Raw genomic sequence first — 12,466 nt, 5'->3', positions numbered from 1 at the left:
GGGTAGGCAAGGCCTTCTCCGTCCTGAAGGAGGACTTCCGGGGCAGTAAGGAGCGGCTTCTCTGCGGTTGAGGAGGCGGTGAGGGTGGCGGCGGGCTGGGTACGGGGCTTCTTGGGAGGAGGCGGGCCGGGTGCGGGGTCTCGGGGTCGCCGCGGAAGGGGAGGAAGCGGCCTGGGGCTGGGCGGCGGGCGCCTCGCGGTGGACGCTGAGGCTGCGGAAGCGCGCTGGTTATTGAAGCGTTCCGCTTGGGTGAGGAATTCTCGTCGTTGTCAGCGTCGGAGAACTTAGGAAAGCAGGCTTACACCAGAACTCCGGTTTGGCACCTGTTATTGTAATTAGGAAGAAGGGAGAGCGGATTTTTTACATCTCGAGACAAATCGTTATATTAGTAAAAATAGTAATGCTTCCTCCAGACAACCACCAGGTACTAACAGCAGCTTTTATCCGTGAGGGGTTACGGGCCAGGCTCTGTTCCGAACCCCTCACATCCACCGGGTCACTTCGTCTTTCTAGGAATCCTGGCAAGTAGGTGGTACTCTCCCCCTTTTGCAGATGAAGAAACGGAGACGCAGATAGGTGAACTAACTTCCCACAGTCACTCAAGTACAGAGTTGGAAGAGTGTCAGCCTAACTACATATTATATATAGTATATAATGTGTATGTTACATGCATATTACCGTGTGTTGTAGCTTGGAGAGAGCATAAGGAGAGCAAAAAGATATTCCATCAATGTTTCAGCTACACGAAACATTGATGGAACTTTGTGCAAGAACTGTGTAGCCTTTCCTATTAGGCCCCTGGAGTAAGTAGGGCAGAAATTGTGTCTTAAATTAGTTCTCAGCCTCCAGAGCTTGGCATGCAACAGGTAGTCAAAAAAAATGTTTGCAAGTAAACGAATGAGTGTTTCACAGTTGGTTTTTATGTCTATGGATAGTTGTATCTAGATTGTTTTTTTCTATGTGTTTTGGAAACGTATGTATATCATATACCATATGGTCTAGGATCCAGGATGTTACATAAATCTGCCTTTCTAGCCTTACACCTCCCCATCATTCTCTTTGCCATATTAACTACTCCTGGTATCTGTCTGTATTCCACGCTGTCATACCTCAGACCTTTGAGATTTGCCCTGTGTTGTTTACACACCCTTGAATTCTCTCATTGGCATCTTCATCTGTCAGAATCCTAAGTGCCCTTTAAGGCAGGTATTACAAGTTCAGATGCCTACAGGGGCTAATCAAGTAACATAAACGAGTCAAGTGCATTTGGGTGGAGATTATGGGGAACTAGAGAACACTACTCTACCCTGTCTAAAAGATCCCCAGCAAATATTTGGCACGAGCTAGTTATTAACAAGTCGAATGTGGGCCCAGTGTCACCACATCTTTCAATTTTACAAGGGAAGTTGGAAATTTCTATTTGTAAACGAACTCTGATTTTTAAATGTTGCCAATTAGTATAGAAAAAAGTTTAAGCACTGTGCAGGCCAAACAAAAAAATCTGTAGGCTGGATTTGGGACTCAACATCCCAGTTTGTGATCACTATTCTATGCCTTTTTCAAGTATTTAAAGTTCATGAGTGTTATTTCCTGATCCTAGCATACTTTTTCTTGCTCTCTGTTCTTTTAACATTTTGTGTGTACCTCAGTTATAGTGCTACTTCCAGGCTGCCTTAGTTGTTAGTATGTCTCTCTTTTTAGTATGATAGAAATGTTTTGATGGCATTGATGGATTGGGTCTAATTTTGTGGTTAGTATACATTGGTAAAAACATGTGCTTATACATACCGAGGTCTGGGTGTGTGTGTGTGCGTGTGTATGTATGTGTGAGACACGTTTGTTTCTCCCCTGGTAATACTTGGTTATCCTGGAAACCAGCATATCCTCCTTGTAAAACCACCAATAATATCTTGGGTTTAATTGTCAAAGAGTCGTACTTCTGGAAGGAATTGAATTTGTTAACATTGCTATTCAAAAGCTGGTCTGATGTAAATCTTATTCTGGTAGCCTAAATTTCATAATCTTCTCTCTGAAAAATTGAGGTAGGAATGATTAATAAGTTATAAGATTTTTTAAAAATGTCAACAAAAGGAAAAGTTGATAAATTGAAATTAAAAACTTTTGCTCTGTGAAAAGCTCTATGAAGAGGATGTAAGCTACAAACTGGGATAAAATGTTTACAAACCACATATCTGACAAAGGACTTGAATCTAGAATATAAAAAGAGCTCTCAAAACTTAACAGTAAAAAAAAATCCAATTAGAAAATGAGCAAAAGATAAAAATAGCTGTTTCACTGAAGAGGATATACAGATGGCAAATAAACACATGAAAAGATGTTCAATATCATTAGCCATTAGAGAAATGCAACTTAAAGCTTAAAGCCATATTAAGCTGTCATAGTGCACCTATATCAGAATGGTTCAAATAAAAAATAACACTGCCAAATGCTGGTGAGAATGAAGAGAAACTTGATTACTCATACATTGCTGGTGGGAATGTAAAATGGTACGGCTACTTTGGAAAAGAGTATGGCAGCTTCTTATAAAATTAAGCAAGTACTATCAATTGCACTCTGGTCATTTATTCCAGGGAGATGAAAGCTTATATTCCCATAAAAACCTGTATATAAATGTTCATAGCCATTTTATTTGTAATAGCCCTAAACTGGAAACAGCCCAGACATCCTTCAACAGGTAAATGGTGAAACAACCGAGATACATCCATACCAAGGAACACTACTCAGCAATAAAAAGGGAGAAACTAGTGGTACAACAACTTGGATGAATCTTGAGGGACTTATGCTGAGTGAAAAAAGTAAATCTCAATAGGTTACATACTGTGTGATTGCATTTATATAACATCTTGAAATGACAAAATTATAGAGATGGGGAATATCAGCGGTTGCTGTGGGTTAGGAAGAGGGTGGGATGTGGCTAAAAATAGATAACACAAGGGATCCTTGTAATTGAATTATTCTGTATCCTGACTTTGGTAATTGAATTATTCTGTATCCTGACTGTGGTAATCCTATTCTGTATCACATGAATCTGTGCATGTGATAAAATTTCATAGAACTAATTACACGCACACAAATGAGTACATGTAAAACTGGTGAAATCTGAGTAATGTTGGGAGATTGTATCTATCAGTATCCTGGTTGTGATATGCTATAGTTACACAAATTGTTCCCTTGGGGGAAACTGGGTGAAGGGTAAATTAGATCTCTCTGTATTATTTCTTACACTTGCATGTGACTCGATAATCTCAAAAAGTTTATTCAAGTAACTTTTACCAAAAACAAGCTTATATAATTAACTTTTTTGGGGTGGGGGGCTTTTATTTTACCAGGCAATGATCTAATCATGTCGGATAAAGATGATATTGAGACTGAAGTGATAACTGAAGCAACCTCCATCCTTGAAGATGAGAACTGTGAGCCAACCAAGAATTTTGAGTCAGTTGACCAAAGTGCCAAGTCAGAGAGTAAATCAGAACCTGTAGCTTCTACTCGGAAAAGACCAGAGTCCAAACCTTCCAGTGACCTTGAGACTTCAGACGTTCTCCCTGTTCAGATATCACAGGCCGCAGGCAAAGTAGAGTATCTATTAAAACATTGAGATTAAAAAGTATTAGGGTTAAAAGGAATATGGAATCAATACCAAATTGGGATTGCACCCATTTCTTTCCTTTTATAACCATAAAACAATTTTCTCAGTTCTATAAATGCTTTTATGAGTAGTTGCCTTTGCTATGTGATGCTTACATTGCAGGTAACATACATCTGTCAGTCAAGCAATACACTTCTTGAACCAAATATGTATCTGTTCACCCATACTTTTGGCCAATAATTAGCTACCTTGTATATACACTCTTATTTTCCTCTAATTTTTCCATTTTTCTTTGCCTTTGTTTTTCTGGCTACTGGGAAAAATAGGAGACTGTTTCCAAAGATGTACCCCAGACCGGATGGGGCTATTGGGGCAGTTGGGGCAAGTCCTTGCTCTCCTCAGCCTCAGCTACAGTAGCCACAGTAGGTAAGGTCATCAGTCATTTTATTAATTTTTGTGTGCATTTTGCTACAGATCTGTGTTCAAAACGACTTTGTTAATCATTCTTCCTCCATGATTACTCAAAGGCTTTATAGTTTGAAGATACATTAGTAATGATGCGCTGATTTATACTGCCACTAGAATTGATAACATTTTTCATTAGAAGGTTGACATTTAGGAATTAATATAAAACTATTCTTTGGTGATAATGAATCAATTTATTTTCCCCTTTGGTAAGGATACACTCCCAAAGATTAGTTATATATGGTCAAAATAACATGTCTTGTGGTTGTAATGAATTTGAAAATCTGTGGTTTTAATTTTCAGTTTGTTTCTTCAGTTTTGGTGACTAGTAGCAAATAAATTCAAATATAAAAATGTTATTTTTTCTTCTTAGGACAAGGTATTTCAAATGTTATTGAGAAGGCAGAGACTTCCCTTGGAATCCCTAGTCCCAGTGAAATTTCATCTGAAGTCCAGTATGCAACAGGTCAGTATATGGAAACATTAAGGCCTAGAATTATAAACTGAAATGGAATAGTTAAGCTCATTTTTTTTCAGTAGATGTTTTTTGATTGTCTGATATTCAGGGCATCATGGGGCTGATGAGAAATGGGATTTGGAATCTTTGGCTTTAACCACTTAGGTGTCTCTTTACTTTCCTTATCTATGAAATGGGATGATATTTTATATTGCAGAGGACTGTTACAAACATTAAATAAGTAAAGCCATGAATGTAGATTGTAAAAATTGCCTAGCTTTGTGCTTGGCACAATTGAGTAAGAGCCCAGTAAGAGTTAGCTGAATTTGAATCTACTGTGGCATGAAAAAATGTTTTAATGTGTTAGTTTTGGTGCTGTTCCATGGTTCATTTTTTTAAGCCTTTTTTCTCTGTGCTTCGGTTTGGATAGTTTTTGTTGTGGCTTCAGGTTTACTGATCTTTTCTTCTGCTGTGTCTAATGCTGTTAAGTCCATTCAGTGACTGTTAAATTTTAGATATATTTTCAACTCTAGAAATTCCATTTGTTTCTTTTTTTGTCTTCCATTTCTCACCTCCTTATGTATATATTTTAGTGTCCTTGACTATCATCTCTGTCATTTGAATCTGTTTCTATTGACCAATTTTTTTTCTTGCATATAGATAACATTTTCATTTCATTGATTGGATGCTGGACATTAGAAATGTTACCTTGCTGAGTGGATTTTGTAGTCCTTTAAAGAGTGTGAGTTTTGTTTGGAAGGCATTTAAGATATTTGTAGCTTAGATTGATCTTCTGGTCTCGATTTTAAGCTTCTTGAGGGTGATTCTAGAGTAGCCTTTATTGTTAAATGCTAGTTTAGCTCAACTACTAAGTCTCTGACCCTTCTGAGGTCTCTACCTAATTTCCAGGTGTTTAACTAGGTCTCTCTACTTGATTGGTTGCAAGTCAGATGTCTCTCAGCCTAGCATGAGCTTTGGGCATTGTTTAGTTTATAGCCCCATGGCAGTTCTTTGCCCAGTATCGTGGAGTTTTCCAGTGCAGGAACAGCTTAGTATTCAGCCAAAGACTCAAAGGCACTCCTTTGTAGATAGTTGGAACTCTTTACCTCTGTATCTCCCTCCTCTCCAGTACAGGCATACCTTGGAGATATTGTGGATTCAGTTTCAGACCACTGCAATAAAGTGAATATCGCAAAAAACAAGTCTCACAAATTCTTTTTTGGGTTTTCCAGTGCATATAAAAATTTATACTATATTGTAGGCTATTAAGTGTGCAGTAGCATTATGTCAAAAATATAATGTACATACCTTAATTAAAAAATACCTAATTGTTGGGCTTCCCTGGTGGCGCAGTGGTTGAGAATCTGCCTGCCAATGCAGGGGACACGGGTTCGAGCCCTGGTCTGGGAAGATCCCACATGCTGCGGAGCGACTAAGCCCGTGAGCCACAATTACTGAGTCTGCGCGTCTGGAGCCTGTGCTCTGCAACAGGAGAGGCCGCGATAGTGAGAGGCCTGCGCACCATGATGAAGAGTGGCCCCCACTTGCCGCAACTAGAGAAAGCCCGAGCGCAGCAACGAAGACCCAACACAGCCATAAATAAAAAAAATTTAAAAAAAAATACCTAATTGCTGAAAAATACTAACCATTATCTGACAGCGGAGGGTTGCACAAGCCTTCAGTTTGTAGAAAAAAAAAAAAATGCAGTATCTGCAGAGCACAATAAAGTGCAATAGAATGAGGTATGCTTGTACTCCGACCTGCAAATTCCAGGTGCTTCAGCTTTCCTAGATTCCAGTCTCTGTCTCTTCTACTTAATAAGACTGCCGTGCTCTGCTTGGGTTTCCCCTCCCTGTGCTGTGGTCTGGAAAGCAAGCCAATCATAGAGTTCTCATCATTTGTTTCTCTTCTCTCCTGAACCATAGTACAGTACGGTCTGTAGTCCAATGTCTGGAGATAATTGTTTCTTATATTTTGTCCAGTTTTCTAGATGCTATGGTAGAAGGGCAAGTCTGACACCAGATAATCCATCATAGTTGGAAGCAGAAGTCCTCCCTACAATAGATTATTTGTTGATCTCCTGTAAGAGATTTTAGTGTTAATAAAATAGAACAGATTTTTAAAAAATCTTTGTAATGCATGTCTGAATCCTGTGAAGAAGCATAATTTTCCAGGATAAAGTTTAAAGTAGACCGGATTTTTAAAAAGTCACATTTATTGAGTTATAATTTACGTAAAGTTCACTCTTTTTAGATACAGTCATCCCTTAATATCCATGGGAGGATTGGTTCCCGGAGCCCCCCGTGGATACCAAAATCCTCAGATGCTCAAGTTCTTTATATAAAATGAGTATTCACGGGTTCAGCATCCATAGAACAGAGGGCCAACTGTATATAGTTTTACATATTTTAACAAACATACCGTCCTGTTTATGCTGTGTAATCACAGTCCATTGTGATTATACAGATATAGAATATTTCTTATATTTGTATAGACAAGAATATTTTCATTCCTCCCCCCAACCAAAAAAAAAAAAATCCCCTCATGCCCCTTTGTAGTCACTCCCCTCCACCTATTCTTTTTTTTTTTTTTTTTTAAAGTTTTACTTGATTTTATTTATTTATTTATTTATTTTTGGCTGTGTTGGGTCTTCGGTTCGTGCGAGGGCTTTCTCCAGTTGCGGCAAGCGGGGGCCACTCTTCATCGCGGTGCGGGGACCGCTCTTCATCGCGGTGCGCGGGCCTTTCTCTATCGCGGCCCCTCCCGTCGCGGGGCACAGGCTCCAGACGCGCAGGCTCAGCAATTGTGGCTCACGGGCCCAGCTGCTCCGTGGCATGTGGGATCTTCCCAGACCAGGGCTCGAACCCGTGTCCCCTGCATTAGCAGGCAGATTCTCAACCACTGCGCCACCAGGGAAGCCCCCTCCACCTATTCTTATCTCTTGGCAACCACTGATCTGTTTTCTGACCCTGTGGTTTTACCTGTGCAGAAGATCATATGAATGGAATCACACAGTATATAGTCTGTTATATATGTCAGTAGGTTTTTCAAAAGACTGGATTTTGTTTTTGAAATGAAAATGAAAAACTGCCTTAACTTTTATTTTAAAATAGGCAAATGGTTTAAAATAATAAAACAAAAAGTACTAAGGCCTTGTGTGTTGGAAATAAGGTCTAATTTTTAAAAATTCATATAGATGCTAATAAAGCAAAACTATTTATGGACTATCTCTTCATATTTACACATCCCTTCCCCCCTATAGGAGAGACAAATGCCAAAGAGAATGAAAACTCCTCTCCAATGAGTGGGCCATTTGGGGTATTCTCAACCATCTCTACTGCTGTTCAGAGCACAGTGAGTAAAAATTGCAAGGTGGCCTGCTTCCTTCCATGATTATAATGGGTTTTTGTCTCTTTCTCTTTCTTTTCCTTGAAAAGTCATGGGGACTCATTCCTCTTATGGGAGTTCAAATTGCTGAAGATCATTCACTTTGATCTTAGGGTAGAGTGAGAGCTAACTTGAAAACTTAAAAGAAGTAAAAGAGGGAGCAGGAAATGAAGAGTAATAGAGAGGCAATGTACATAATATTTTATGGACTAAGAATTCTTAGTTTGGTGGCCCTAGAAAAACATCTCTGCTTTACAGAAATATTTTTGTCATAATTATATCTTTTAGGCAAAGGGAAAATGAGATGTTTATGATAAATACTTATAAAACTATAGATGATTAGAAACATTTTTGAAAGGATTAAATAGGAAGCTTAATATCTTTCCTACATGAGGATAGATAGCTAGTACTTTTTAATTTTAACTTTTTATTGAAGTATAATCTGTATACAGACAAGTGAAATCATAAGTGTTCAGTTTTAATTTTCACGACATGAACACGTTCAGACTAAGAAACAGCAGGGTGGTATATCAGATGTCTCCCCTGTGCCGTCTCCCAGTCTTCTGTGCCTCCCCCTCTTGCCGTCTAAGATAACCACAATCCAGTCTTCTGCCATCATAGATTAATTTTCCCTGCTGTATGAACAGAATCATACAGAATGTACCCTAGTGTATCTAGTTTCTTTCACTCATTATTATGTTTGTATAATTTATCCACGGTATAGTTTGTGTGGTGTATTCCATTTTCTTTGTTGTATTCCATCGAGTGGCTATGTAACATTTACTCATTCCAGAGTTGGTAAGTATTGGGGTAGTTTCCAGCTTTTAGCTTTTATAATAGTACTGCTGTAAGTGTTCTTGTATGTCTTTTGATGAACCTCTACACATCTTTTTGAGTATTTAACCATGCGTGGAGTTGCTGGGTCATAGGATATTCATATGTTCAGCTATAGTAGATACTGACAAATAATATTCCAAAGTGGGTATACTACTTTACATTCCCACAAGCACTGTATGATTGTTTTAGTTGCTCCCTGTTCTTGCCAGTGGTTGCTATTGTTAGCCACTATTTTATGAAATCAAAACATGCAGGTGTCTTTTTTCAGTATTATTGTAATGAGGTTGCATGTGTTTCCTAGGGAAAGAGTGTTATCAGTGGGGGTTTGGATGCCTTAGAATTCATTGGGAAAAAGACAATGGATGTAATAGCAGAAGGGGATCCTGGATTTAAAAGAACCAAGGGTCTGATGAACCGGACTTCCACACTGTCTCAGGTATTGTTTGCATTCCTGTTTGTATTTTGATCTGTATTTATGCCTTTGGTAATTTGGGACCTTGTTATTATTTCCTTTTGAGGACTTTTCAGTGTTTTTTATTTTGCTTTGTTTTGTTTTGTTTTTGGTAAGGGGATGCACAGCTCTAATGCTTAGAAAAATGCCCAGTTCTTTTTTTTTCCTCCTCTTTCCTTTCTGCAGGAGCCTCTTGTCAGTGCAATATAAGATGCCAAGCCCTTTCAGGGTTGTTATTAGATTAATGGTAAAACCACTGTCAGAGAAACACCTGGTTCCTGGGGTGTTATTTACCCTGTCTAGGAGCAAATTATGTGATCATGTTTTCCCTGCAGCTCCTGAGCCTATCCGATTTGAATCACAATTCCAAGAATGAAAGGGCTGTGTTACCCATGTCAGTTTGCTTCCCTCAACTTCCAAAACTCACCCTTATGCTCTTGTTACTTGTTGCAGTGTAATGCCTCGATCTCTTTCAGGTTTTACGAGAGGCAAAGGAGAAAGAAGAGCTATGGACTGCCAATGAGGTTACCATGGAAACGGACAAGAAAACTCATTATGGACTACTCTTTGATGAATTTCAAGGCCTTTCACATCTAGAAGCTCTGGAGATGCTCTCCCGAGAAAGTGAAATAAAGGTAATTCCAAACCCAAAATTTCAACTGGAGTAGTCTTTAAGCAGAAGCACGCTGCATAGTCTCTTTTCCTTTTGTGCAGTTGGAAGATGAAATGTATGTCAGGTAGAGGCTTGAGACTCTCTGAAAATACTATACCAAAATAAACAAAAAAACTAATATTTGAACTAATTGCTAGAAATAGAATGAGTCAAGTGTTGTTTCTCTAAATTTAAACAAAAATGGACAGATTAACAAAGAGGTCTTAATAGCACATCTATTATTTTTCCTTCATCTTGTTCTTTTTTTTTCTTTTTATAAGTTTCTTTGGCTTAAGCTGCCAATTTGGATACAGTTACCTGTTAGCATTTAATTGATTCAAGACTATTTCATTTCCTCCTAATTTCTAAGCTGTTGTTAAGCACTAATAATTTCCAGACATTTCTGGCTTATATTATTTTTGGAAGCACACTTCTCCACACCTTTCTGTGATGACCTGCCTCTTGTGTTAAGGTTCTTAAGGAAGAGCTTGTGAACTCATAGTTTTAATTTTAATATGATCCATAGCCTCTTCTCCATTTGAGAATATTTTTCTTTTTCTCTCATACTCCCACTTACTATTTTATATCAATTCAGGTGAAATCTATTCTTAATTCTCTAAGTGGAGAAGAATTAGAGACTCTAAAATTTGAATTGGAGCAACTCAAAGAAGCATTTTCCTTAGCAGAGTTCTGTGAGGAAGAGGAGGAAGAGAAGAAAGGTAACATGGAAATCCAGCATCTGAGTGGGAGGGATGTAGTGTGTTTATATGCAGTGATTGTCCTTGAAATAAATCTCTCCAATTACATTAACTCTTTTTTTAAAATTGAAGTGTAGTTGATTCACAGTATTGTGTTAGTTTCAGGTGTATAACAAAGTAATTCAATTATATACATATTTTTTCAGATTGTTTTCTATTATAGGTTATTATAAGATATTGAATATAATTCCCTGTGCTATACAGTAAATCCTTGTTGTTTACCTGTTTTATGTATAGTAGTTTGTATCTGTTAATCCCATACTCCTAATTTATCCCCCCTTCCCCTTTCCCCTTTGGTAACCGTAAGTTTGTTTTCTGTGTCTATGAGTCTGTTTCTGTTTTGTATATAGATTCATTTGTACTATTTTTTTAAAGATTCCACATAAAAGTGATATCATACAGTATTTGTGTTTGTCTCTCTGACTTACTTCACTTAGTATGATAATCTCTAGGTCCATCCATGTTGGTGCAAATGGCAATATTTCATTCTTTTTATGGCTGAGTAGTAGTCCCTTCTGTGTATATATACCACGTCTTCTTAAACCAGTTGTCTGGTTATGTAATATCTTGCTAAATGGTATCTTACTCTATGTAAAGAGTCCTGATATGAAATGGTCCTTGAATATGAGTTTTTAAAGCTGTCTTGAGGTACTGAGAAGGCAATAAGCATGATGGATAAAAGGATGGGTTTTGGAGTTAGACCTGGGTTCTAAATCAAGATCTGCCATTTATTAAGCCATGCAACTTTATGCAATTACTTAACCCTGAGTGTCTGTTTCCTCAACTGTAAGTAGAGGTAGCTAATTCCTCTCAGTTTGTTATAAGGGCTAAATGAAATATTATGTTTAATGTGTGGCTCATAGTAAACACTCAACAAATGGTGGCTATTATTTTCATTATTAGGATGGCATAAGTAAATAAATAAAGGTCTGCATTTTCAAAGTCTCACTTAGCAGGAAACCCATCAATTAATTTTGATTTGCTTAAGTTGCTCCATTGTTCGTAACTAAGCCCTGGTGTGACAATCCCTGGTTATTTATGAACTTAATTAAGGTTATTTGTACATAGTGCCATTAACAGGGTTTGTTTAATTTAGTCGACATCTGGCTTCACATAGTGATCAGAAATCCTGATCTTTAAATACCATTCAGAGGACTCTAAGGGAATTTCTAAACAGATGGATTTGTGTCTATAATATTTTTATTCCCTAACTGTTTGCCCGAGATCAGGATTCTGCAAAGATAGCACTGGAGTGCTGCATGCCACCCTTCCCAATGGCCCTCCCCAGTGATTTTGGTTGAGAATGCAACACTGACCTTAGTATTTAATTATATCTCAATGAAGTTTTTTTTAAAAAAGTGGTAGCAGAGGGGAGAGAAAACCGCAGAACCTGGTTCTGGTGCTGTTGATCATTTTCAGTTTCTATCAGCATCCTTAGCCCTTGTCCCTCTATCTTATATACTCAGTGCCTTCACTTTTTTAGGAGACTTCCCGCTTGAGGTGCCAGCCTCTCTCCTGAGTCCCTCCAAAGCACTAAGCCTGCCTCCCTTCCATCCTTACATACTTTATTCTAATGCAACAACTGCTTTTTATGCTCATGTCTGTGGGGATTACACGACAAGGGTCTCCATTTTTCCCCCTGTATTTTATTTTACCTTATTATTTTTTTTAATATTAATTTGTTTTATTTTTTAGATTCCACATATAAGTGATAAGATAGTTTTTGTCTTTCTCTATCTGACTTATTTCTCTAAGCATAATACCCTCCAGGTCTATACATGTTGCAAATGCAAACATTTTTTGATCAACCCTTAGCAGTAAAAGGTTTTTGAGCACTTAGACCCAATAT

At 38.0% G+C, this 12,466-nt stretch overlaps 1 protein-coding gene across 5 annotated transcripts in view; it reads left to right on the top strand.

The window, feature by feature from the left end:
• Nucleotides 1–23: 23 nt before the first annotated feature.
• Nucleotides 24–12,466, top strand: part of FAM114A2 (family with sequence similarity 114 member A2) — a 37,911-nt gene continuing 25,468 nt past the window's right edge. Inside the window, exons 1-8 of one of the 5 annotated variants that reach the window (XM_057540059.1) lie at nucleotides 24–78; nucleotides 3,351–3,595; nucleotides 3,937–4,036; nucleotides 4,449–4,541; nucleotides 7,795–7,886; nucleotides 9,058–9,192; nucleotides 9,684–9,842; nucleotides 10,455–10,578. In XM_057540059.1, the coding sequence (XP_057396042.1) occupies nucleotides 3,365–3,595; nucleotides 3,937–4,036; nucleotides 4,449–4,541; nucleotides 7,795–7,886; nucleotides 9,058–9,192; nucleotides 9,684–9,842; nucleotides 10,455–10,578 (934 nt within the window). In that variant the 5' untranslated portion in view covers nucleotides 24–78; nucleotides 3,351–3,364. Of the gene's footprint in view, nucleotides 100–131; nucleotides 250–269; nucleotides 425–3,350; nucleotides 3,596–3,936; nucleotides 4,037–4,448; nucleotides 4,542–7,794; nucleotides 7,887–9,057; nucleotides 9,193–9,683; nucleotides 9,843–10,454; nucleotides 10,579–12,466 lie in introns of those variants that run through there. The other 4 variants (XM_057540062.1, XM_057540063.1, XM_057540060.1 and 1 more) reach the window with 4 other exon arrangements.

This window comes from Balaenoptera acutorostrata, chromosome 2 (assembly GCF_949987535.1).
Source record: "Balaenoptera acutorostrata chromosome 2, mBalAcu1.1, whole genome shotgun sequence".
Classification (NCBI taxonomy): Eukaryota; Metazoa; Chordata; class Mammalia; order Artiodactyla; family Balaenopteridae; genus Balaenoptera; species Balaenoptera acutorostrata.
The sequence above is the reverse complement of the archived record's forward strand: the minus strand, read 5'-3'. Positions and strand labels throughout refer to the sequence as shown.